The sequence below is a fragment of the Echeneis naucrates genome, chromosome 16 (assembly GCF_900963305.1).
Source record: "Echeneis naucrates chromosome 16, fEcheNa1.1, whole genome shotgun sequence".
Classification (NCBI taxonomy): domain Eukaryota; kingdom Metazoa; phylum Chordata; class Actinopteri; order Carangiformes; family Echeneidae; genus Echeneis; species Echeneis naucrates.
The window spans coordinates 2,647,203-2,672,763 of NC_042526.1; the positions used below are offsets into that span (position 1 = coordinate 2,647,203).

Consider the following 25,561-nt stretch of genomic DNA (forward strand, 5'->3'; position numbering starts at 1 on the left):
GTGTTGACTGAAAAAAATGCTGCGTTCAATTCCAAGAAATTCAAAACCATTATCATTTATTATCAGGAGAAAGAGAAAGTCTTAATGGCCAGATGTGACAACATCTGTCAAGGTCAGTGTCCACTCACGCATTGTGATATGTTGTTTTCAGGAAGGATTTTATTCCTTCAACAGCAGGAAATCTGAGAGTTGAATTATTTATGTGTATGTGCGAGTCTCCGTGCTGACACACACACAAACACACAGCCTTATAGATGAAAACCAAGAACATTTACTGGTGAGGGAGGATCTTGTGAAATGTTCTACACTCAGTTTCATAATAATCAACCACACCACACCTCACACATACTTTTGATACATTTGGGAGAAAATAAATACCTTCAGTCACACATCTGGACCACAAGAACTGGAAGGAAATGATTGGAAATCCATTGGTTTGAAGACAGTGCATTTGTAAAGGCAACAGAAAATCCTGTGTGCCAAATCTTTGAGAAGTAGGTCCTCTACTGATTGGGAAGGTAACTGCAAAGGCACTGAATCCATTTCTCTACTGTCAGAAGCAAAATGCTGGAGGTTCGTGATAAAAAAATAAAAGAAATGGAAATATAACATCACGACATCAAGCACAAATAAGATATCTGGAGTCATGAAAACAGATGGATTTTGGTCATTTGGTTGCTCCAGTGATTTCAGCAAAAACAACATCCTTTCATAATAGCCGTGGAAATGTGCAAAACATTTTCAAAAGTAATTTCAAGATTAAATGTTTTAAAACTTCCTTAAAAAACTCGATACATTCGCTCTCTCTGCCTTCAAAGAAACTAACAACAATGAATTTCCAGACAGCAACAATAACAACCAACCCAGAAAAAACAAAAAGGTCTGGCATGAACTCCGGCTCCTGACGGACGGGGATCGGAGTTACACCAGATTAATACTGTCTGTCTCGAGGTGCCGTGAATTTAACAGTCAAGTCGGAGCGCCGATACAGAAACAGTTTGGAGTTTTCAGGTGATTTAAAACAAGAGGTTGGTTTCACTGACCCAGGGTCAGTACTCAGCATGCTTTTTTTTCTTTTCTTCTGGTCCCGTACTGCGCCACAGATTCTTCTTCTGTTACTGTGATTTATCTACAGCAAGTAAAAGGCTCAGTTTCTTTACAGCTTAAACAGAAAAGGACTGTGAGCATTAATACAACTGAATAAAATCAATGACAGTAAAATCACAGTACAGTACGTGTCAGTTATTCTTGGTAATCTGATGCAGAGAAAAAAGGCAAAACAGCTTGAGATGTGTTCAGGATAAAAGCACAATTTGTAATATTTCAAGAAAAAGTAATAATGTTGCTTTTTTTTTTTATTTTACCAATTGTCTTTCATTTCATACTTTTTTTTTTTTTATATGGACAACATTTTTTATTACTTGGTTTCCTTGAATTTATATTTTTTCTTCTAAACACCAACTTCGAAATAAATAATAATAAAAAAAATTCTCTAAATATTTTGCCTTTTTTTTTTCTAGATGGTTGTGTTTCCTCTCACTGGTGGGCCTCTTTACGTCAGTCATCTGCTCAGAGAAGCCTATCACACTCACTCAGTCAATTTTCTCTTCACAACACGTTTATCTTCAGTAAAGTTGGAGTCAGTGTTTTCACTTCCAGCTCCAGTGGAAATAAATCTGAGGCAGCCCAACACAGAACAATCTGCCTTTTGGGAATGTTCGACCAGCAAAATAAAAACGGTTACAGACATGCTGCTTATCATTGTCTTGCATTTATGGAAGTGTTTCCTCATCAACAGCATTTTACACATGTATGTGTTCCAATGAGTGCACGTTCAGTTAAAATATACGGTGTGTAAAGGCGGGATGTTGCTGACTGACGATCAGCTGTGGGATGTGCTTCATTTATAGCTGACTACCAAAGCCAGCTGTCCAGATGTTGAACACAGTAACAGGACTGCTCCAGGATAGCCGACAGCTCCCCATAGCTCTCCTCTCTCCACGTGGGAAGGAGCCTCTCGTTGTTTAGAGCCTGAAGCTTTGGCGTGCCCTCACGGAGGACGTGGTACAGGCAGGGCCATCGGTGCTGAATCCTCAGCCTGGTCCTCCGGTCCAATGTGATGCCGCGGACAATCTTCTTGGCTCGGAGCTCACGCAGTGCAGGCAGCTTAAGGCAGGAGAAGACCAAACCTCTGCTGGGAGACACATCCAGGAACTCCAGAGACTGAGACTCCAGCGTGTAAGAGATACCCAGATTTCTCAGGGGCACCAGGATGTGTAAGGTCAAAGACTTCAGGTTGGGCAGGGATTTGGTCAGGCTCTGCAGCGTTGAGGGGGTCACCCCTTTAAAGACCCAGAAGTATTTGAGCTCGAGGACTCTGAGCTGCTGAAACTGGGTTAGCAGTGACACTGACAGTTCTGACCAGTCAAAATGTAGCCGCATCTTGGAGATGCGTGGGCAGCTGTGGGTGAGTTTGGTCAGCAGCTCGTGGAAACTAGTCACCTGTCAAAACCAATCAAAGACATGAACTGAGTGGTTGGAGATCTTTAAAACTAACCCTAACCCTCAACTTAAGTTTCCTGCCACCGTAGCCCTAATTTGCGAGTTGTTAAAGTCCAGAAGGTTTTTTTTCATGGCAGAGACTTTGACCTGTCGCAACAGACAAAATAAACATGTTGCTGATAAGTTTGATGATGGATCTGATCCCAGTCAGCCATGACAGTGAGACAGTGTCTCAGAAAAATGTGGCTGTAATTCATACCATTCATCTTTTGGACAACTCCTGATTGACTGACGTGGTTCAGCAGAACAGAGATATTTTTGATACTGTTACTGACACCTGTGCTTCTCCAAAAATAAATAAATAACAATAATAAAATGGATTGCCTGATATCTTAAACTACAGCAGTGGAATGGAATTCAGCCATCATGGAAACCAAACATGAATTATTTCCTCAACAGTTAGTAGTGAAGTCACATTGAATTTCCACGTGGTTCTCTGCAGTTAAATTATTACCGCAATCAGGGTTGTTTTTTGTTTTGGTTTTTACATTTAATCTTGTTATTTATTATTCATATGTTGATCACATTTTTAATTTGGGATTTAAGCCTCATTAAGTATTTCAATTATAAATCGTTTTTAAAAATCACAGTTGAATATCAGTTGAATCTGCTAACTTTTCTTCTTAAAACCACATCACGAGGTCATTTCCTCACACAAGATATATAATCAGGCAAACTCAAAGTAAACATATGCTTTCTGTGTGCTGTTTACAAGCTCTAAATACTTGCAACTATCTCCTTCTGTCTCTTGCTGCAGGTAGGAACCACCAACAATCTAGAGTCACTGTGGAACCTAAAAGCAGCAAAAAAACAAGTTACCTGGTCCATTTTGGTGATGCTGTCCTGATGTGAGCTGGAGCTGGAGTGCACTCTGAGGTCCAGCGGCTCAAGAAGCGTAAAGGTCCAATTGAGGTCCAGGTGGCTGAGGTCTCGGCAGTGAACGTTATCCAGCAGGTGGCTCAGCAGCTCGCCCCACTTGTTGCAGTGATCGCCCAGATCGAAGCTGGCCTTCAGCGTGAGCAGGCTCGCCCGGCGGGAGATGAGGTGGTGGGTGTAATGGTGGACCCAGGCTTTCCATCTCTCAAACTCACGGTTGGACACGAGCAGCCCCTCCTGACCCAGATGGAAGACGCCACGACGGGAATAGTCAGCTACCCGCCACAGCTTCCATGAGCGGACAAGACAGCTCCAGCTGAGGCAAACCAACGCACAGCTGCATTTATCCACCTCATTTAGAAAGGACAAGACGTGCAGCTGGCACTCCACCGGCAGGAAGTTGAAAGGGAAGTAGTCATCCACTGCTTTCCGGCGGCAGCTTACGGGGATCAGGGGTCTCTTTCGTGGTGACATGATGGTAGATTGGTTGGTGGTCATTGGTGGAGGTCAGAATCTCCACCGGTAGGTCTTGTGGGCTGGCTTTGCCATCAATATCTCTGACCTGGTCCCATCTTAAAGTTAAAGAAACAAGAAAGACAATAAGTTAAGATGATGAATTTTTGTTCAAGGTGTCTGTTTTTTGTTTTTTGTTTTTTTACCTTTGGCACTAAGTGGGGAACAGCATCAAAATTCATGTAACTTCAGCTCAGATAATACCACAAAATGAACAAATATCCATCATAAAACTAGATAAATGTCATTTAGATCATTGTTGTCCAGTCATAAAAAAAAGAGGAAAACAACAACTAATCTTTATTTTACTTTAAAAATGCCACGCTTTCTGGCCTCAGTTTAACAATTTACAGCAGATGCAGTTGTGCATCTAACAAAGCAGCCAGGTATTTCCTATAACAAATCCAGGTAATGTGACACCCACGTTAATTATGGATGCATTAAATTAAATTACAGTTTATTCCGGCGACGCGGCCACTTTGACTTCTAGCAGCTCGGTCGTTCGTTCAGCTTCTGTCAGCTGACTTAATGCACATTAAAACTTTATATTTGGGACAGTGTGTTTGTTTATTTGTTTTGCTGCTCTGTTATGATTATTATTATTATTATTAAAGTCCGTGCTGTTACCTTTTTGGTCGAACCTCGTCCTCAGTTTAAGAAAAAGAAGAAGCTAACTCGCTAGGAGCTAGCACAGAGGAGACAAAGGAATTTAAAATAATAAAGCTAATTACGGCGCAGATATTAGATATTTACAGATATTCTGTAACGTTTGTTTTATATTCAAGTGTATTAGTCACCGTAAAGTCACTTTTTCTAAATACAACGTCTAAAAATGGAGATAAACAGCGCTCAGCAGTTAGCCGCCGAACAGCTGAGCTCTGTTGTTGTTTTTGTTGTGGCTCGTTGGTGATTGCGTCATCAAAGTGCGCTGGGCTGCATGTTTTGCCTCCCGGCGGCACACAGCCGGGCGGGGTCGATGTTCAGCGTGTATAAAGTATGAAAATAAACTCCTCCATAAATGCGTGATTATTTCACGTATATAGGAATATACAATATAAAAGAGAAGAAGCTGGTTTAAATATTTGTGATAAAAAAAACCCCACTGGGCTGATTTTGAAACGGTAGAAACAAGCGCTCCCTGCTGATTGTCTGCAGAACCAATACTGAGGAAAATAAAATAGTTTTCTTTGTCTACCATTTAAAGTACTGCAAGTTATATGTATATATAATTTTATATATATATAATTAAATGGCACCCATACCCAAATAAAAGACGTTGAATTGCGAATTTGAGTTATTGTAATAAAATCTAACTTTTATAGATATTTTACATCCACTAGATGGCACTGATGTCTGTGGGCTTGTCCATCTGTCTGTGGGCTTGTCATGAGGGGACCAATAAAACGGCCAGAATTAAACAGACCACAATTTCCAGGAAAAATAAAGCCATTCTGTGTATTCCTGTCATTTTTAGCGGTACATCGGTAAATTACACAAAATTGGAGCACCGCCTTTTATTATGATGTCATATTTCAATCAGAATAAAGGAGGCTTAAATTTGAGATGTTGATGTTGCATTCAGGGACGTTGGAGACTTTGCCGCGTTCTTGTCGAGCATGATGATCATCACACAACCAGCTCGGTGAAAAGTTTGACATTTGTGTGTGAACTGCAGGGGGCGATCGCGGTTTGCATCAATTCCGCCAATCACCACCTGATCCGAAATGTTTCACGAAGCAGCAAAAATGCATCCATTTTGTCTGCGACACATCCGACGTCGAACAAAAGCCAGGTTTGTTTTTGGCACCCACAAATCTCCACAGAAGGAGTTTGAATACAGAAAATGGCTTAAATGAATAAACAGAAAAAGGAAACACACAAGCAGCATCGACATTTGACAGATGAACTTGCCTGGAATGCAGTGAAGTGCTTTTCTCGGGTGTTATTGCTGCTTTTATGTTATTTTTTCTCCATATTTTAGTAAAAACATCATGTATTTGAATACAAGCGTGCTGCTGGCGGACATTTTCAACAAGCAATAGGAGGAATACAGAATAAAATAAAATCTCCAGAGCTGCCATACTTTTTCTGGAATTAAAATCCTGTTTTGGTATTTATTTTTTTAACATATATAAATGTAAAACTTTATTGACAGCAGTAAAATAAAATATATATATATATATAAAAAAAAAAAACTGTGTTTGTGCACAACGGTTCCTGAAGGCACCACGAGATTTTTGTTGATGTCCTGCGGGCTGTGTCCGAAGCAGCCAATCAGAGGACAGTCATGTGACCCCCGCCCTGCCCGGTGGCCCCGCCCCTTCTCGGTTTTACCCGGTCCAGACCTTCAGACTGATTTATTCCCTGGAAGTGAACCGAACTGGATCCAGACTCTCTGATCCGGCTCCTGCACTGAGACCTGAACTCTTAACGACACGCATTCTATTTTATTTTAACATCAACGATAAATAAAAAGGCAGAGAAAGAAACACCACAGCTCCGTTATATAATTTACAGAGAGACACAGACACAAAGGAAATAATCTTCCAGGGAGGGAGCGTTCAGCTCAGAGACTTTATTTTATTTTTTTATTTTTAGGAAAAATAAAATAAAAATGAAAACCAAATTCATCAACGGGGTTTCTTCCTCTCCGTCCCTGTCTCTGGGTCTGCTGGTGACCGAAAACGCCCTGCAGGTCCAACCCGACACCCAGGAGGACTGCAAGGACCTGGGCTGCCCGGACCGGCCCGACCCGGACACCCGGACCAAAGCTTACCTGTGGTGCAGGGAGTTTCTCCACGGAGCCTGGAAGAGCCTGGATGAGGAGGATTTCCACATCACCATCATAAGGTACGACACGTTCATCCTCCCGTTTGACGAGGCTGCAGACTCACAAACACTTTATTACCACCAATACCAATACTAAAAAAAAAAAAAAAAAAAAAAAAAAAAAAATCTCATCGTGTGGCTCCGATCCAGTCAGGCTTTAGTGATCCTCATTAAAGATGCAGCCAAACCAGCTCCCATTTCTGATCTTCAGTTCAGTTTTAAGGAAGAAATGTCAGGTTGACGTTGAGCTGCATCCGCGTTGCTGTGACATTGTGTGTCTGTCCTCCAGGGGTGGTCTGAGCAACAAGCTCTTCCTGTGCAGCCTCCCCGACAGCGTCCAGGCTGTCGGGGACGAGCCGAGGAGCGTCCTGCTGCGCCTCTATGGGGCCATCCTGCAGGTGGGAGCCACATCTGTACACTTTTCTTTTTGTTTCACTGAGCAAACAGAGTCACAAGTAAGCCACACAGCTCACACACAACGACAGCTTCCCTCAGTAGTGTGTAGTCACCGGCCTGTAAATGCTGGAGTTCAGCTGCTCTGTGGCACACACATGACAGCAGAAATGTACAAAGAAGAGCGCACAATGTTTACTGTTTTTATTATTATTATTATTATTATTTAAAACCATGACCTGTCAGCCTTTATCACAGCGATGACATGTAACTGGGGTCAAAGGTTAAGTTGATCATTTCAGATAGCAGATAAGAAACAACAACAACAACAACAACAACAACAACAGCACATAAAAAAAAAGATTAAAAACACAACTGTGTGATGTGACAGTGGCACCACCAGAGGTTGTTGTGTGTGTGTGCATCTGTAGCATCTGTGCATATGCTTATGTTAGTGTATGCATGTGCAGTTATGCTTTCATGCGTGTGCGTGTGTGTGTATGTGTGTGGGTGTGCGTGTTTAGCCATTGTTGTACATGGTGATGTACCCCCATGGCTGTACATGCATGTGTTCTTTGCCGTAGGCTTCCCAAAGGAGCGTGCCTTGGGCACTCTTGTTCCCAGGTGAACCCACCAAAAAACACGGTACAGTATGAGATCTCTGAAATCTCAGCCTAATAATACAAAGACGTAACACACACTTGATGTTGCACAAACCTGTCCGCCAACGCCGGGAAGACACAGTAAGGAGGGAAAACAAAGTAATCAAACGTCTCTCCTGTCTGCCTGTCGTTTCCTCGTCATCAACGAGTGACTGAGCGAACTGAGCGAGTCAACAATCTGAATCTTTGTAGTTTGGTCAGCTGAAAACAAACAAAAAGCACAAGAATAGTTAAACAAAGAAAAATCATTAGCTTGTCTGCAATTTGGCTTGTTGTTGCTTCACAGTTTGTACAAAATCAGATATCAGCTAACGCAGATAACTTTTATCTCCTAAGATGATGTGGCCGGTGTGTTTAGAGTTCATGATCCTGGCCACCTCACCTGAGCCCGATGATTTATGAAGTATTTGCTCAGATAGCTGCTTAGTCACCGCCACACTCCAAATATTGAGCGTCAAGAGGTCAAGGACTTAAAAACATTCGCACGTGATTCAGGAAAACAACCTCGTACTCTCCTGTTGCAGCGTTTCACAGCACAAGCTGTTTGTGCCAGCCTCCCAACAAAAAGGCCGAAGGCTGCTTCCTGTGTGTCCCGTATTAAGTATTAACTAAAGTCAGCATAAACCGCTATAATCGGATAACTTTTATTACTCGTGATGTCCGAGAGAGCAAAGGCACCGTGTCCTTCACCACGGCAACTGCCTCCATCTCCGCCACGAAAAGAGCCGCTCTCTCAGGAATTAGTGATGTCTCATCAAAAAAGCTAATATGATTAAGGAACTCGGAGAGCACAGGTACTAATGATTAAACAAACCCCGGCTGCACCGTTCAGCGTTTCTCAGTAATGGAGATATGTGAATAGCAGGATGGAAAAATTAAAAGATTAACCAAATAAACACAAATCAAGAAGGTAGCATAAAATAGTCCGTCCCCTCCTCCTCCTCCTCGAAGGTCGGGTTGGACATAGGCAGTGAAAGTATCCCACAATGCATTGTGAAAAGTCGTGAATAGCCGATGGTCAGTAACACAAGCAAGATATCCCATGATGCATTGCGCTCGCGGCAAAAATGAGACATTCATTACTTAAAGGTGTTTAAAAATTAATTAAAATAATGACGAGGCAAAGTTTATTCCATAGTTCATTTTGGGGCACATTTAAAAAACAAAGCAGCTTAAACGTGCCTTTTATTTGAATGTAAAGAGCGTTAACATGGTGTGAACACAGTACAATCAGACATTCAAGTAACGTTAGCTTACAATTAAAAACTGTCACCTAAGAGCCAAGAGAATAGAGAATAAAAACATAATAAAAGAAGACCAAATACGTAAAAAAAAAATTACAATGCAGTGCAAGATTACGAAAAAGCCTTTAACAAAAAGGCAGCGATAAACAGAATTTTTTTTTTTTTTTCTGTCTTTAGCCGTGAGTTGGGTACGTAATGGCAACTAAAGTAGTGTCCAAAAGCGATTGTTGATTTTGTGAATGAGTTCACTGTAAAGTCCCTACAAAGGGAGCAGGACACCGCCTCGGTGTGTGTCTGAACTCATACTGTACTGTCTGCGCTGCAGGCGCTCTGGTTAGGTCTTGATGTTTGGGATGCTGTCGGGCGGCTTCACATGTATTCATGGATAGTTCTTTGCTTTTTCTTTTGTTGATAGATGTCCTGTAATAAAGGGGATTCCCGACAGTCAAACAAAGAAAATCCCTTCCAAGTAAGTAACCCGCTGACGGTGCACAGTCCAACCCATCCACCATCTCATGTGTCTGAAATTCTCCTCTCAGGGCTTCATTCTTTCAGGACTCACAGAGAGAGGCTGGAGCTCTGTTACGCCTTTCACTTTGAATTTAACACCACTCTTCACCTTTCTAACACTTGGCACACCAAGCATGGCTGTGAAAAAAAAAAGAAGAAAAAAGTTGTGCGATTCTACGCTCACAGATGTGTGTCAGTCAGTTCCAGGTCTGTTTATACATTAAACAGACCTGATTTAAAGACGATGATTGTGGTGTTACTGATGCCAACTCTTTCACTCACTGACCTAGAAAATTCCTTCACCGCGCGTCATGTCATGGGATCTCAACCCGTGACCAGCACATGATGTGACTGAGTCACAGCTTCCTGTGATGTCATCAAGGTGACACGTGTTTGTGTCTACTGGAGTGCGCAATGAGGTGGAAGGAGCATTCAGGCCAACGCAGCGCTGACCCCGAGGTCAGCGTCTCAGGACGGCCAGCGACGCCGTCTGCTCAAAGTAAATCCTCTCTGGATTAGGTGGGATGACGCTGCAGTAATCCCCAGGTGTCACAGCAGCCTAGTCACAAACGTGCCACAAACATCAGAGAACCAGGCACAATCATCAAAAACATGATGTTTACATGCTAAATTTCCTCTTAAGACAAAATCTACGGGTACAACAGAGCAGCGCCGAACTCACCACAGTCCAGTTAATATTTAATTCATTTACAGTTCTGACCCAGAAAGGTGCCGAGCAGAACACTGAGAAATAAACTATTTCTGTATGTTTGAAGGACATAAAAAGCCGTTTAATGACTCTTCCTTTATCTTTGATGAAGCAGGTAAAGATTTACCTCCACGGCTTTAATAATTCCTGCTTCGTTACCCGCTCAGGATGGACGTCTGCGCTGACCTTCACATTCAGTTTCAACGACGGGCCTTTAGATTTAATTCAGTTTACAATGATTCCACTTTATCACAGAAATACAAAAGGCTGAAGAACACAAAGGATGTATTTAACTTGACAAAAGCAGAACTCCTTTCACACTAGTAGCTGGTTGGAAGGTATCAGACAGAAAACATCTTACTAACCAGATATAGGGGATACTAATACAGACAGATGTTTCAACGCTTATTTAAACCTGTCAACCTGAAAAAATCTCTAATGTTATATTGTGTATTTTCACCAATATCTTATCTTTGTACAGCGGCTGCAGCTGGTCGATGGGTGTTATGTAACAGTCTGAGTGGCTGTTTGAGTCCTTATCGCCGCCCTTTGAACGCAGAAAGCCGGAGTGACACGGTTCTGTTCGGTTCAGGTGGACGTGACTGGTCTGTTCTCAATAATCTGTACCTTTTGCCGGATTACTGACACACATAACAGAAGAGATAAGTATCGAGGTTAAAGCATCAGCTGTCAGCAGGCTCACAGTGCACCTGCTGGCCAGCTGCTAAACGCCTCAGAACAGAGAATGCGGCGCTGATACGTAATTGGAAATGTAAAAAAGAAAGGAGAAAAAAAAAAAAAAAAAAAAAAAAGACGACGTCAGCTGTCAGACTGAATGTGATACGGAGGTTGGCATGATGGAAATAACAGCACCTCCTACTATTCTTTCAGAAATGATATTTTAGATTCACTGCGAGAAGTTTCTGGGTCCGGTCAGAAGGCAGGAAGTCGTGGGTGGCAGGTCACAGTCAGGAATGGAGAAAACTCTCTGTGTTATAGAGACCTTGGTTTAATTGTCGGACCCCCCCACTCACCACTGAATGAGAATTGCTGGCCTGGTTTTGTTCTTCACCACATGTACATCAAGTGGTGAAAAGGAATCGTGGGTAAAATTAGTTTCTCTTCAATATCGTATTTTTATTGTATTATATATATAGTATATGTATGAGAATGAGTAGTTATGAAGACAAATGAGCAGTAAGGCTTCGTTTCTGAGTACAAAACTCATAAATAATTTTCTGAACAGAGCCGATTTGTTTACTTTGAACAAATATAAATGTTGGCTTTGACAGGGAGCCAAATAAAACAGGCCACTAAAACAAGCAACCAGCATTTAAAATAGGTCAGAGGAAGCAAAACAAGGCTGATGAATGGCTGCAGGGGTGTCTGACATTCAGCGGGGAGACCGCGGGACGTTACAGTTAATCAGAATCTAACAACGATCGGTCAAACGACGTTCACACAGTCCTGATGAGTCAGACTGAGTAAGAACGACGTCCACCCCTGTTAAAGAGCAACCATCATTATCCAAATTAGGTTAACAGAACAATGCATGAGACGTCGCCAGACCCTTTCATGCAATCATTGGTGTTCCACATTTCTCTTTACTGCCAAGGCTTTATTAAAGCGCGTTACGCAAAACTCATCAATGTCATTATCTCTGGCACAGATCTAAAGAGAAAAGCTAAAACGCCGAAGTCTGTTTGTTAAAGGTATCTGCAGCAGTTATAGAGGTCATGGCCACGTTATATAATCCTCAAATTGCATTCTTGGCACACAAGGGCAAGTTAAAGCAAGTCAACTGAAGCTCAAAATACACAGAAGTACACGGTCAATCTGGCTGCTGCAGATTTGGGTCAGATCACCAATAATGATGCATTCACTGACTCAGTGAGATTCTTCGGAGGAAAGAACGTCCCATTTAAGCCTCTGACGGGCTCCAGGCCAGCCAGCTCAAGATGATTATGGTAATATGGTTAAGTCATGTTGGATAATTGAAACTGGGAGTGATCAGCACTCTGCAGATGAGGCGTTACATAACCAACAAACACCCTCAGAAGGAAACAGGATGTGCAACATAAATTTACATTTCATTGTTTATACGTTCATACGTTTTTTGCAGTAAGGATTGTAGAGTGGGAGGATTTACTTTGAAATTAAAGATTATATGATAATATCTTGGGCCAAAATAGTCGGAGCATTCCTTTTTTTTAAATCAGCTACATGGAATGAAACATGAGAGTGATTGTTTGCAGATGATACAACTCAGTTTCCTGACAAAGCAGAAGCCATCATCTCACTCTTTGGTTATAGTTCATCTGAAGTCCAATATTCTTGCTTGCATGGAGTGAATAATCTGCAGATTTCAGATTAATTCTCAATCAAATGGAGACAAATGCGGACATTTTTTTGTGGGAACAGATGTTACCATCTCTTGCTGTGAGGGTTCAGTTTGTGAGCTTCTCCCAGGGTGGTTGAGTATCGTTTTTATTTTTGAGAAATGTGCTCGCATGGTTCAAAGTCATGTGTCACAACTAGGAGGTCACTCAGGGTGCAGCGTTGTTATCTCGGAGCTGGTTTCCTGCTGGACGGTCAGTGTGAAACACATTCCCTGGCTCACAGCCAGAGAGCCTGGAGTTTGGATCCAATTCTCCGTCCCTGCAGCATTTTATCTGAAGGTTACTCATTTAATGGGGTTAAGATGAAAATATGTTACATACTGCCGCCATTTTAGAGGCAAAAACAGAAAAGTCTTAACACCTCGGCAACCAACTACAAAGAACTACAATAGTTCGTAGCGTGAATTTATGTTCAAAAATTGTGAACTTGTAATCTGAATAAATAGAAAAATGGAGCTTTGCATTGCATGGAGTTATTTGAATTCCTTCAGATTCGACTAAAGAAAGAAGCTATTTAAACAATGTTGTCAGTCCGCGAGCTGTCATGCGATCAGTCGTCAGTTCAATACCACAGCGTGTAATTCGACAGATTTTGTTTACATCATTTTCTAGACCTAGGTTTTTATTCTTAGCCTTCTGGCCGTCATTGGATTTTAGCATCATTCACCAAAAAAACAAAAAAGAAAACGGAATAATCTCGTCACAGCTCCAGTCTGACCGCAGCTCAAACTAATCCGCGCTTCAGTTTCCCACCGAACGAATCGGCCTCCTCTGTGTTGTTTTGTGAGTCGGCCTTGGTGAGAAGCCCAGTCTTCTGTCTTCTGACAAACACACAGCAACGCCGGGACACATTTTTGTGTCTGAGTTGCAGCAAAGGTTTCCCAGTTAACCTTGAGCTCCCGTTGGGCGCCGAGCGACGGTGCACTGGTGTGTGAATGTAGATAAAGGCGAGGAGGAGGTGGGGGGCCTGACTTGTCTGCTGCAGCACTTTAAAACAGTGACTGCTCCGCTTTTCTTCTCTTCACAACTCTTGACAGGTAAACCCAACTAACCCCACAGCAGGCCTCCTGCACACTGCCCTCCACAATGTTTAAGCCCCTCTCAGACAATCACTTCACTCTGCTAATGTTCTCAGAAATCCACGTGACTCTCCTGACCTGAGCACGAATACAGAACAATAAGACTGAAGAAGATGCACGGCCACAGAATTTAAATGTGAACTTCACTGTTTTAAAGTGTTGTTCTCCCAACTTGTGCAGCGCAAAGCCAACGTAATGATTAATATCTAAAATATAATGTTAGATTTGTACCCTAACCCTCCATGTTGGAGGAAGTTGCTTTGTAGTAAAGAAGGCGCAACAAAGCGAGTTTTGATTCTCAAAAGAAGGAACCGTGGTGACATTTTCTGCTTCCTGTCACATCGTCCTTTGCTGTTCAACAAGAGACTTGAACGTGAGGCAGGCTGTCTGAGGAACGACGTGTTTGAGTCCATAACATAAAAAAAACCCTCTCATTGTTTTCTCATCCTGTTCTTCCACTTTGCAGCTTTTGATGTGTGCCGGTTGTGGTGACAGTTAAGACTGCAGCCATGTTCTAAATGAGTCTCTCCTCTGTTGTGTCTCCTCAGGGTGCGGAGGCCATGGTGCTGGAGAGCGTGATGTTTGCCATCTTGGCAGAGAGGGAGCTCGGCCCTAAACTCTATGGCATTTTCCCTCAGGGCCGACTGGAACAGTTTGTCCCTGTACGGTGCTTTGTTTGGTATTTGCACATATAAGGGTTTCATAACTTCATTATCATTTCAAACAAGAGCGGATAACTTACTGGAACTTACTGGAGTTCTTGAACCTCAAAGGTGTGAATGAACAGCATACAAAGAACTGTCAAGTAAAAATGCAGAAACTGTTGAAATGAACGTCCGCTCGCTTTGTTATTGCTTACTCAGTCAGTTGAGTTCCCGATTTATCTAAAATTAGACTGTTTTCATGTGGGTATGGATTTCATATCCTCTCTTATCAGAATATTTCGGCTTCATGTCTCAAATTTTAAAAGTGAAGTAATGAGAATTAGTTGCTTTGTTAGTTGAAAGTAGTTTCCGGTTAATCAGCATATCGTTTTGTTTTCTAAACTGCCGGTTGATGATGATGATGAAAAATTTATTACGATCAAAGAGGAGCAACAAATTCTTCACATCTGAGCTACAAACAGCTGTTGCTTAATACTTATCAATTAATTGTCGTCAGACTTCCAACACAGTTCATTTTACAGATGGAGCAGCATCAAATCCACCACCTGCAAAAAAAAAACAAACAAAAAAACAAAAACTGTATGTACAGTTATTTAAAGCAGATCAGTAAGAGATTAACGGAAACTTCTTCAGCTTAGTAAAAACAGGATTTCATATCAGACTGTATATTAGCTGTAAACTAAACTGAGGAGTCTAAAACTCATGATTAAAAATCATGATTACAAATGAAATAATCGGTATATCTCGTTTCCAGAGCCGTAAACTGGACACGTGCGAGCTGAGCGACCCGAGTATCTCCGCGGAGGTCGCAGAGAAGATGGCCAAGTTTCACGGAATGAGGATGCCCTTCAACAAGGAGCCAAAGTGGCTGTTTGGGACGATGGACAAGTGAGTTATTTCAGGTTTTCGGAGGCGGTGTGCAGATCTGTTACAGCACTGATAGTTATCGGCCTTATCAGCCTGCTGCTTTTAAGTTTTCTAGGTGGTGACAAAAGTCCACCTGCAGTATAACATGTTGTGTAAACACAAACATTAGTCAGCGGTGAGTAATTCCAGCCCTGTGACTGAATTTGGACATCATCACAGTGCAGATGTTATGTTGGTGCTGCGCTCACACCAGCTTCCTTCCAGTAATCGGTGTGTGGGTGTGTTTAAGACTTTTATCTGCTGATACATTTGGCCGTGAAGTTCAGTGGGCCGACATCGAGGGGACCCAGGAGCTCAAGCCAAGGAGCTCATCGGTCGACATGAGCTGACAGACTGAAGCAGCAAAGCTCGGAGATGACGACCGATAATGGAGGATCTCTGATTGTCAATATGTGGCATTCATTTTATGAATAAACTGATTCTGATTTCACCGTTTGACGCCTTCATCAGATAAAAGAAAAAGCTGCATTTCAGATTGTGGATCTGTTTGTGTGTGATGCTCTAATCAGATATCTGAGTCAAGTCATGAGGGTGAACTTCACCAGAGAGTCTCACCTGCGATGCTTCAACCGCCTGCTCAGCTACAACCTGCCTCAGGAAATGGATTTGCTCAAGTACGTTCCCACACACACACACTCACGATCACATTATGAATCATACAGTGTGTGTTGTTCCCACGGTGGTGTTCACCCCAGATCCTTTCTCCCCTTTCATTTTAGTTCAAGTTTTACTGAAGCAATGAAGCACAGATGTGAAAATGTTTTTCCAGAATCTGAATTTTAAAAAGCAACACCGATGCTTTCTGAACTTTCTGCTGGCTTTCAGGTCTCTGCTGGAGTCCACCCACTCTCCTGTGGTGTTCTGCCACAACGACTGTCAAGAAGGTAAAACCTGCAGCCATCAGCCACCACTTACTGCCGCGTGTTCTCCCTTTTACCATTAAAACACAACAAATCAGAAACAAATGTGCTGCTTTCAGGGAACATCCTGCTGCTGAAGGACCGTCACACGTCAGACACACAGAAGCTGATGCTCATTGACTTTGAGTACAGCAGCTACAATTATAGGTATGTCGGGTTGGGTTAGGTCAGGTTGATCTATTAATAATTGTATGTAAATCCAGTTTGCATTGAAATGAGTCATCACGTATCCTGAACACAGTTTTATATTATGATTTAACATCCATATTTGCTTTATACTTAAAAACCTGAGCCATCATGAGGACAGTGTCGTGTGTTGCTTCCCTAAAGGGAAATGTAACGTCTGGAAAATGATGAAATGAAAGTTTGTGTTGAGCTGACTTTGTGGTTTCTCTGCATATTGTGTCCCTTTACTGTCGAGCTCCTGCCAGTTTTGTTTTTTTGTTGCACTGTTTATAAAAGCTCTGCTGTGGACGCAGAAGTGGACTCTATTTTAGTGGAAATAGAGATATTTTTAGCGCTGCTGGTTTTTCCCTGCTACTGTAGTTTCTGCAACACATTTTACTGAGCCGTGTCACTTTTCAGGACAGGGATGATTTTATCAGGCTTTCAGCCATGTTCACTAAAACCAGATTATTTATTCCATTTTATATTTCATTCATTTCACACGCTGTTCATTCCCGAGCTGCTGCATCACCGTCTCTGGTCGTCTCGCTGGCTCGTTTCTGACACTGACTCTGCAGAAAAAGGGGGTGTAGGGTGAAGGAGGGGAGGCTGATACTGTGACAGAATGTGTGGAGCTAGTGAGAGGCAAAGAGAAAGAGAGAGAGAGAGAGAACCTCGGCATTTAGCCAAAACAGAACCAGAAGAGAGAAGAGAGAGCGAACGATGCAGCCAGGATTGAATCTGTTATATCACAGTTTCCCTGACAGTCATAAATCATGGACCCTCCCCCTTCAAATATTCACTGCAGCTGTTACGCAACCAGAATTTGGCTGGCCAGCGAGGACCTGCTGGGTGGAGACGATGGAAAGGCCCCCACCAGATATGTCATCGTTGTCATTCCCATGACTCAGGTCGCCATCGCCTCAGCTCACTCAGCTCTCTCTTTTTTTATCTCCCATGAGCACAAATAGAAACGCCCCAACTGCCCCCCCCCCCCCCCCATCCAGGACACAAATGACTGAGCACACATACCAAAGATGTGCACACATGTGACAACATGCATGCACAGGAAGAACACATCCACAAGTGAAACAGAAGGGGGGAGAGAGAGTCCAGGCTTTGTGTTGGGAAAGGTTTTCCCAGCTGCTGATAGCAGGATGGGAATCAGCGTGCAGAGGAGTTTATATTTACCTGAGCAGAAAGCCGGGATTGTTTGAGAGATGTGACAAATGCGATTTCAGCTTGTGGTTATATCTAACAACGTTTAATATTTTAGCTCAGTGACTGTGCTCACAATTTAGAAAAAGAGTCCTCATTGCTCGTTTCTCTCAATACAGCAAATCCACTTTCCTACACGTCCTTTCACGACATCTCACCAGCAAACCAATATTTTCAAAATTAAAGCTACAGGGCCACAAACCTTTCTCTCACTGGATGGGTGGAAAAGAATGAACAAGGCTCAGCGTTTGCTGTAAGCCATAAAACACAAACAGCCTCAGGGCTGAAAGCAGAGACGGACAAACAAGGTCATGTGTCTTCCATCGCAAATTAAATCAAGAAAGGCTTCTTTTGGGGGAAAAAGTCAGAGCTGCTCACACAACTCTCTCAGTTTAACTCGAAGCCCTGACATTTCCGTCTGTCTGTTCGCCTTCACAGGGGGTTTGACATCGGCAACCATTTCTGTGAGTGGATGTACGACTACAACTGCAACGAGTTCCCTTTCTTCAGAGTCAGCCCTCAGAATTACCCTTCGAAGGCCCAGCAGGTGAGTATCTCACCTGAGTACGCCGACATTGACCCGATTTTACCTGCCGACGGCTGACTGGTGTGAACGTGTGTCACGTGCGTGTGCAGCTACACTTCATTGAAAGCTACCTGCGCGAGTCCGACGGGGGGTTCGACAACCTGAACGAAGAGGACCAAATAAAACTGAAGGAGGAGCTTTACGTCGAGGTCAACAGGTGAGCTCAGGTGCAGGACTAAACCAACGTGGAGATTTTAAAGGTAAAAAACAAACAAACACATTTTCCATGTGTTTGTGACTGTAGGTTCTCTTTGGCATCCCACTTCTTTTGGGGCCTGTGGTCCATCATCCAGGCCCGGCTCTCCACCATCAAGTTCGGATACCTGGTGAGTAAAAGCTAAAATGACCTTTATAGCTTTTAAACTGGCAGAGCTACAGTACCACTGTAGAGTATATTTCCAACTCATTCTAATAAATAGTTCAGATTACGTTCAGAAACTAGTCGTATGAAAATATACATTATGCTGAATTTACCATGTGAAATATTAAAATGCTGGACTGTGCTGTAGGAGTACGCCCAGGCCAGATTCGATGCCTACTTCCAGCAGAAGAAGATCTGGGCTGTGTAACGCGGCGACAACTGGCTGGATCGACAACACGTTGAGCCGAACGGCAGGAAGAGGACATCCGGACGGACCTGTTAAAGACTCCACGCTTTACCCACAACCCCCTGCCTCGGGAGGATTTTTATCCGGCTAGTGTTGGTGTTAGCCAAAAACTCGACTGCGCGGCTAGGAAGCTTAAAGTACGCTCCACGATCCATCACTGCAGCTCGAAGTTGACGCCATCTAACTCACTGAGAACCAAAACAAAACAAAACAAAAAAAAACTTGTACTAATCTTCATCTGCGTCTGACTCGTTCGACTTGTTGGGTTTTCACGCCACGCTGAGGTGAGGGGTTTGACCTCGTTGTTTAAAGGGGTCGTCTGAAACACTTTTCTCCAGGCCAGAGCTAATTTATGTTGTAATGTGAAACATTTTCTGCGCAGCTAGTTAAAACGCCACCAAATCAAAATCAGAGACGTCAAGCTTCAGGTATTTTCAGCACGCTGAGGTCTGGCTCTCTGGCCCTGCGAGTTTTCCGAAGTTTGGTCGGTCCTGTGTCGGTATGTGGATCACATCTCTGTATCTAACATTAGATAATATTATCGTTTGGATTGTCAGATTTAGTCCAGAAGACATTCCAGTCATGCTTTATGAGCTGAGGGAAAATGTCCAAGTGACTCAAGAGTTAATTTACTTTTTGTGTGTTTTCTATGTTACCACTACATTCAAGAGAAACTTAATGTTCATGTTCTTCAGTAGTTCTCCATGGGAGGGACGACTTCTCTGACGGCTTCACTTTCACCTTCCTCTCATAATCCGCCACCTTCCATCACTAATCCAGAATAACAACCCGAGCAGCGACGTCATATGAAACAAGAGTAGTAAGATGTTGCTGGACGGCTGAAGGGGGCTTTAGTGACAGGTGACCCTGGTTAGGGTTAGGGTTAGGGGTGAGTTTGGTCTGCTGTGGTGATTTTGTTGTCGAATAGTTTACGACAGCAACGGACGGAAATGTCCTCTGGTCTGGGTTTAATACTCACTTTATCTCATTTTGATTTTATTTCGCACACTCACCCTCTAAATGCTGACGCTGAAATGGTAAAAACAAAAACAACAACATTCCCCATTATCTGTCACGTACATTAGAGCCAACCCAGACAGCAAAAACAAAACACAACGCATCCAGCGTGTTTCCAGCTTCAGAGAAGTGAGAGTGAAAAGTGATTTGTCGTCCAAACATCCCGGGAGCAGCTTGATTCTACCTCACCCCTCCACGGGTGCAAACGTTCATCATCTGCTGTCACCACCGCCTTTTTCTCCGCCTTTAAAAGTCATCCTCGTTTCAGGTAGCTTCTCAACCCGCCACCGCAGTAGCATGAAAGTCCTCAGTAGTGGACAAATGCGGGCCTCTTGTTTCAGACATTTTTGCCAACAGTGACTTGAAGTTTTTTTTGTTGGCGAGTGGCTCGTTGGCAGATTAAGCGAAGATTATGATCCAGTGTTGGTTGGAAATGTTGTTTTACTATTTTGCTCCAATTAATCAGAAATATGCACTTCATGTCTATGTATGAAATTAAACTAAAATGACACATGTAACTGTGACTGGAAGGGAGGCCAACGTATGAAAAATGGAAATTTGTGCATTCCCATGACTGATTTTCTCGTGTTTTATGGGCCAGTTTCTAAGCCATGTTTGGACAATCGCTGTTTGGAGGTAAACGCAGAGCAAAAAGCAAAAAAAAAAAAAAAAAAAAAAAAGTATTGTCTCCACAGCCAAGACTATCGCAAAAGATGTAATCTGGAGTTTTACACCAGACTGGATGGAAACAGCTGCAGTTGGCCTGTGTTCATTCCTGTGGAGCTCTAGCAGATTTACATGTTGGGTGGTGTCGTCCCTGTTTCACTGGGAGGCAGCGGGATTAAACAAAAAAAAAAAAAAAAAAACAGTAGCTATTATCTCCACTCTGGTGTGCACAGAGTCGTCTCATGGAGGCGTTTGAATGTCTACTGTGGCGCTTTTGATCGGAGGAAAAAAAAAACTCTATTAGCTCATTTTGGGGTTCTTTGAACTGTGACTTTTAAGTTGTTGAAGTTTGGAGTTTTCTTTTACATGCGAGTGTATTTTACTGTATATTTTATCGTTGTATTTCTTTTGGAATGTCGTGTTAATGTGTATAGTTTTATCTTTCATTTGTAAGAACTGATACAATTAAAAACTGTTACTGGTACATCCCTTTGCGAGGCAATAATTTTTACATCAGTATTTTTTTTTTTTTCCTCCATTGTCTTCAGAAATTTTATTTTGTCAGTGTATCAAATGTCTGTAATTACTCCGAGCTTTAAATGTATACTAATTACCGTCACAATATTGTTTTGTTTTTTCACATTTTATAAAACATTTGTCAAAGAAAAAGTTCACCATGATCTGAAGTTCCAGTACATTCCATATTTGTTGTTTCACTTTCAGTATTGTGACCAAAACTTCTAAAATTTGATCTTAATTGTTCCAGTTTTTTCCCCCCAAAGAGAACAAACTCACATTTAAACTTGTAACATCTAACTAACAAATATATATCTCAGCTAAAATGATAAAGAAACACAGACTTGTACCGACTTGTTCTTGAGAATGTACGTTATACGCCTTAACACCATCATCATGTGACAGTGATAATTTTACAGCTGTACTGAACGCAGAAACAAACCTTGTCGTTAAAAATGTTCCAGCAGGTTACCTGCATAGAAAAGATCTGGGCTGTAATTTTTACTCTCTGCTTTGCACAAATAAAAAATAAAACGAGAAAAGCATCCAGGCTTCAGATTATTCTGATCTCCAAACGAGACTAACTTGTGACTGTGAACATGAACATGACAAACACAGTCAGGCCTGACTTTGGTAAAATGGTGTTTCTGCTAAGAATGGAAATGAATAACGTGTATTTTGATTCCATTTAACCAGCTCATTTAAAAAGGGAAAGAAAAAGGATGTGCAGCGGTTGAGAGAAAGTGAAAGACGGACAGATTCAGGGTAATTCCCAGGTTCATCAGAGAAGAGTATCTGCACTGCTGAGCGAAAGGTGCAAAGAGACCCCGTTCAGCTTTCTGAAAGTGGCCAACCACAACTTCCTTATTTCTGAGCGCAAAGCCGAAGCTCTACATGGTGAGAGATGGCCTAAAGATGGGGGGAGGGTACAGGAGCCCTGGAGGACAGCTGCAGATTGGCCAGGCTGTTGTTGCAGTGGATTTTCAGAGGTACAAGAGGAAGAGCCGTGCTGCTAATAGTTCAATAATAATAATAATAATACAAGTGTGTGCTGCTGATCGGATACAACGACGATCTGTGGAAACTGGTGATTGAATATCAGCCTGCAAAATATTTAAATAAAGTTTCAGGTTGATCATCTGATGTTTGAATAATTTAGAGCTTTAGCTAAATTAGGTTTATATTTAATGGATATGATGTTTTAGTGTTTTGCTCTACTCTGTACGTCGGAGCCACTCCAACTTGTGCTGAATTATCAACCTCATCCAAAAACAGATCGATGGCTCCTCCAGGATGAAACTGTCTGATATTAATGTTTGTTGAGCACACAGGAGACAAACTGACACCGTCAGAATGAAGCGTGCAGTCGTGCACGGCTTTAGTTGTGTATTCACATTGCTGAACATGCGTTTCGTGGTCCCAAATACATTTATTATTCAAGATGACCAGTGACCAAACCAAACTTGGTAACAATACATCACTGCCACTGAAAGCGGAGGTGAAAAAGTAGCTTTAGCATCAGACGGAACAAAAATCCATTTGTGTCGTCTGGATTTTATTCTTAAAGAGGTAAAACGCCGCCATCCCACTAAATGTGTGCAAATGTAAAGCTGAGCGCTCGGGCCTGGAGATAAGGACAGCGGTGACGCACACAGCAGATTTATGGGGAACACTCATTGAGCTAATGGACGCCGGAGATACCGAAACGCAGCGATGAGTCAGACTTGGCCTGCTGAAGTGAAGCTGCAGCCAACGAGATCACCCCGGTCACCAGAAACAGGATCAATTCACGCTATTCTGTCTGAAACGTCGCAGACAACCACTGTACATCCAATCACATGCTCACAGTTGTTCTCTTCAACTGGCACGTTTTGCTTTTAGATAATTAGGAAGCACGGTGGTTGCTGCTGAGGTGCGTTCTTTTAGGGTGAAGTTGGGCCTCATTTCTCTGCAGTACAGCCAACAGCTGACCACATAAAATGTTGCCCAATTAAGTAAAGTGGGGGGGAAATAAAACGACTCGTCTGGTTTGAATAATGTTTTTCTTTTAATGCAGTACAGATCGCTCTGCTTGGAGAATTCCTCACAGTTTGGCTCTGTCCTTTGCCTGTGATGCCCGAAACGACCAATAAAACAAGATTAAAAAAAATAAATCATGATCACTATGATACAGACCCATGATAATAGTTTTTGTGATGGGAGCCTTGAAGGTTAACATTTATTTGGAAAAGTCTTCCTGCTGCTGACGATATTACACTGAATAAATGCTGAACCCTCTACAGAACTTTTTTTTTTTGACTCTTAGTTCATTACGAATAGTTTGCAAGTCAAACGCACAACAAAAAGGCAATAAGGGGCAAAAAGGTTTTGGAAACACACTAAACACTGGTCTGTTAGCAGCTGAAAGCGTTGGATACCACAGACAACTCCGATCAAATGTCGGTGACTGTTTTTTCCCCACACATTCCCAACAAAACTGCTGATATTACAACAAAAAACAGCCGCGGGAAAAAGGTGAGACGGGCAAGAAGAGATGAGGTGAAGGAGAGGAGCTTGAATGTGTGAGTGTGTGTTTGTTGGAGATGAAAGGAATGTGGAGATGCAGCGAGCAGAGACCGGTGGTGGGGGGGGCAGAGGTCACAGATCATGACCCCGAGGCCGGGGATACTTCTGAGGATACGGCCGACGCTGAGCAGGTTCCTCTGAGGGTGCAGAGCGGACACGGCGGCGCGGTGCCAAGGCCTTGGTGCCCAATGCTGACACAGAGACACGCCGCCTGGCAAGAATGCGGTGCAGAGGAATGTTAACAGGGAGACAAAGAGTGGTGGGAGGCCAAAGGCTTGGCACGGCCAGCTGGGGGCTTTCAGCCAGGCAAGTCGCCTGTTTACGTCTGTGTGACTTGCCTGCAATTGCGCTTCTGGTCAATAAGATACAGACAATGAGAGGAAAATGTGAGTAAACAGGATTCTTTGATGTGTCGTGATGAACAGACCAAAAAAAAAAAAAAAAAAAAAAAGTAAGAGGACGGCAAGTGTTAACGTGCTTCTACTTGGTTATCTGCCACAGACTCCCCCCCCCCAAAAAAAAAAAAAAAAAACAACACACACACAAAAATGTAAATATTAAAGTAACCCCAGGGCGTTTCTGAGCATACAGAGAAGGGACCAAGGCCAAACAAAAAAAACAACACAATTCGAGCTCAGAGGAAAAATCTTCTCAGAGAGAAAACAGGTTTCTGGCGAGTGTTCTGTGTTTCCAGAACAACATTTGGAGCTCTAACATTCCTGACTCATTTCAAACGATTTAATATCCAACTTATTCTGAGACATTACATTTAATTAGAAATCCAACATTTGTATATGAATTCTCTACATATGAGACACCGAGATGCACCGTAAACACACCTGTGTTTTTTTTCTTACTCCAGCTGATGTTACCATTAAAAACAAATCATTCATGAGAGTATTTACCGCATTGTTGCTATTAACTTGAGCTATCATTGTCTCAGAGGCCCAGAAACGTTCACAGCGGTCCAACAGTGCCATCTGGTAGCTGCTGGGAAACATTGAGTTCACGCCCTGCCTCCAAAAACTGGGGCAGAGTTTAGAAACATTCAATGTGAGTGAGCTAAAAACCAATCATGCCCAGCGACGGGGTACGGGTGGTTCCAACACCTGTTTAATTTAGACAAGTGTATAACCTTTCGTCATCATGGACTGACGTTGGAGCTGTTTGCCGTTCAGAATGATGTATCGGTTCCAATTGCACGTGAAAGAAAATGAAAGCAAAGAGGATGTAAATGAAAATTTACCAGGTCACAGCTTGTGCCACCATAACCTGAATACTTTAACTTTCACACTATAATTCTTTATATCTCATTTAGAAAAAGGAATTTGAATACTTAATGAAGCCAGTGGATACAATTATTTTTTCCCAATTAATTTTAGTTTTCATCCTCAAACAAAGGGAATGAGGCATAAAGGGGCAGCACAGGCAGATGATAAAAATCAGAGCAATCTATGCAACTTAAATCATCAATAGAGAAGCAGTGGCCCCATTTCATGTTGGGTAAGAGGAATCTTTTTTGTGATTATTTTCTGGAACAAACAGGCTTTCACAAAAGCACTGTTGCAGTTTCACTGCCAGCTATTTTCACTGAAGGCATTTTCCACATCTAGTTTGGAGAGTGAAAGCTAATTATGAAAAAACACTTAAAAAAAAAAAAAAAACAAAAAAAAAAAGCCTACTCATGCTGCCTTCAAAAACAAAGTAAATGTAATTTCTTTACAAAGTGTCAGGATGGTAAACGAGATGCATGTCTGAAACAGATTAAATGGACAGTGGGAGCTGCACTTTTACAGTTAAATAAGTTAACTACTTAAAACATCTAAAAGTGTAGACTGAACAGAGAGCTGAGGAGGTGGTTATATTTAAAGAGAATCTTGGTCAAAGTGTAATTGAGCCAATAAGGTGCTTTTGTTGTCCATATGAACATGG

The 25,561-nt window shown here is 42.4% G+C and overlaps 2 protein-coding genes across 4 annotated transcripts; one reads left to right on the plus strand and one right to left on the minus strand.

The window, feature by feature from the left end:
* Positions 1–1,466: 1,466 nt before the first annotated feature.
* LOC115056619 (uncharacterized) lies at positions 1,467–4,828 on the minus strand. 2 transcript variants are annotated; one of them, XM_029523191.1, is made up of 4 exons: positions 4,579–4,828; positions 4,098–4,105; positions 3,382–4,010; positions 1,467–2,502 (listed from the first exon to the last, which is right to left on the minus strand). In XM_029523191.1, the coding sequence occupies exons 3-4, from the start codon at positions 3,934–3,936 to the stop codon at positions 1,915–1,917; spliced, it is 1,143 nt and encodes a 380-aa protein (XP_029379051.1). In that variant the 5' UTR covers positions 3,937–4,010; positions 4,098–4,105; positions 4,579–4,828; the 3' UTR covers positions 1,467–1,914. The 2 variants fall into 2 exon arrangements, with proteins under 2 accessions (XP_029379051.1, XP_029379050.1); XM_029523190.1 differs by lacking the exon at positions 4,098–4,105.
* Positions 4,829–6,326: 1,498 nt separating this feature from the next.
* chka (choline kinase alpha) lies at positions 6,327–20,750 on the plus strand. 2 transcript variants are annotated; one of them, XM_029522586.1, is made up of 12 exons: positions 6,327–6,801; positions 7,070–7,178; positions 9,495–9,548; positions 14,325–14,438; positions 15,196–15,329; positions 15,878–15,982; positions 16,194–16,252; positions 16,348–16,435; positions 18,110–18,218; positions 18,308–18,414; positions 18,502–18,583; positions 18,767–20,750. In XM_029522586.1, the coding sequence occupies exons 1-12, from the start codon at positions 6,566–6,568 to the stop codon at positions 18,824–18,826; spliced, it is 1,257 nt and encodes a 418-aa protein (XP_029378446.1). In that variant the 5' UTR covers positions 6,327–6,565; the 3' UTR covers positions 18,827–20,750. The 2 variants fall into 2 exon arrangements, with proteins under 2 accessions (XP_029378446.1, XP_029378447.1); XM_029522587.1 differs by lacking the exon at positions 9,495–9,548.
* The last annotated feature ends 4,811 nt before the right edge of the window (positions 20,751–25,561 follow it).

What these genes read in the sequence shown, in the direction of transcription:
- LOC115056619 (XM_029523190.1), bottom strand. Translation starts at nt 3,936, where the DNA reads ATGACCACCAACCAATCTACCATCATGTCACCACGAAAGAGACCCCTG. An exon ending in GCATCACCAAAATGGACCAG is followed by an intron (nt 2,503 to 3,381) that starts GTAACTTGTTTT and finishes TGGTTTTGACAG; the next exon opens with GTGACTAGTTTCCACGAGCT.
- chka (XM_029522586.1), top strand. Translation starts at nt 6,566, where the DNA reads ATGAAAACCAAATTCATCAACGGGGTTTCTTCCTCTCCGTCCCTGTCT. An exon ending in TTCCACATCACCATCATAAG is followed by an intron (nt 6,802 to 7,069) that starts GTACGACACGTT and finishes TCTGTCCTCCAG; the next exon opens with GGGTGGTCTGAGCAACAAGC. An exon ending in CCACAACGACTGTCAAGAAG is followed by an intron (nt 16,253 to 16,347) that starts GTAAAACCTGCA and finishes TGCTGCTTTCAG; the next exon opens with GGAACATCCTGCTGCTGAAG.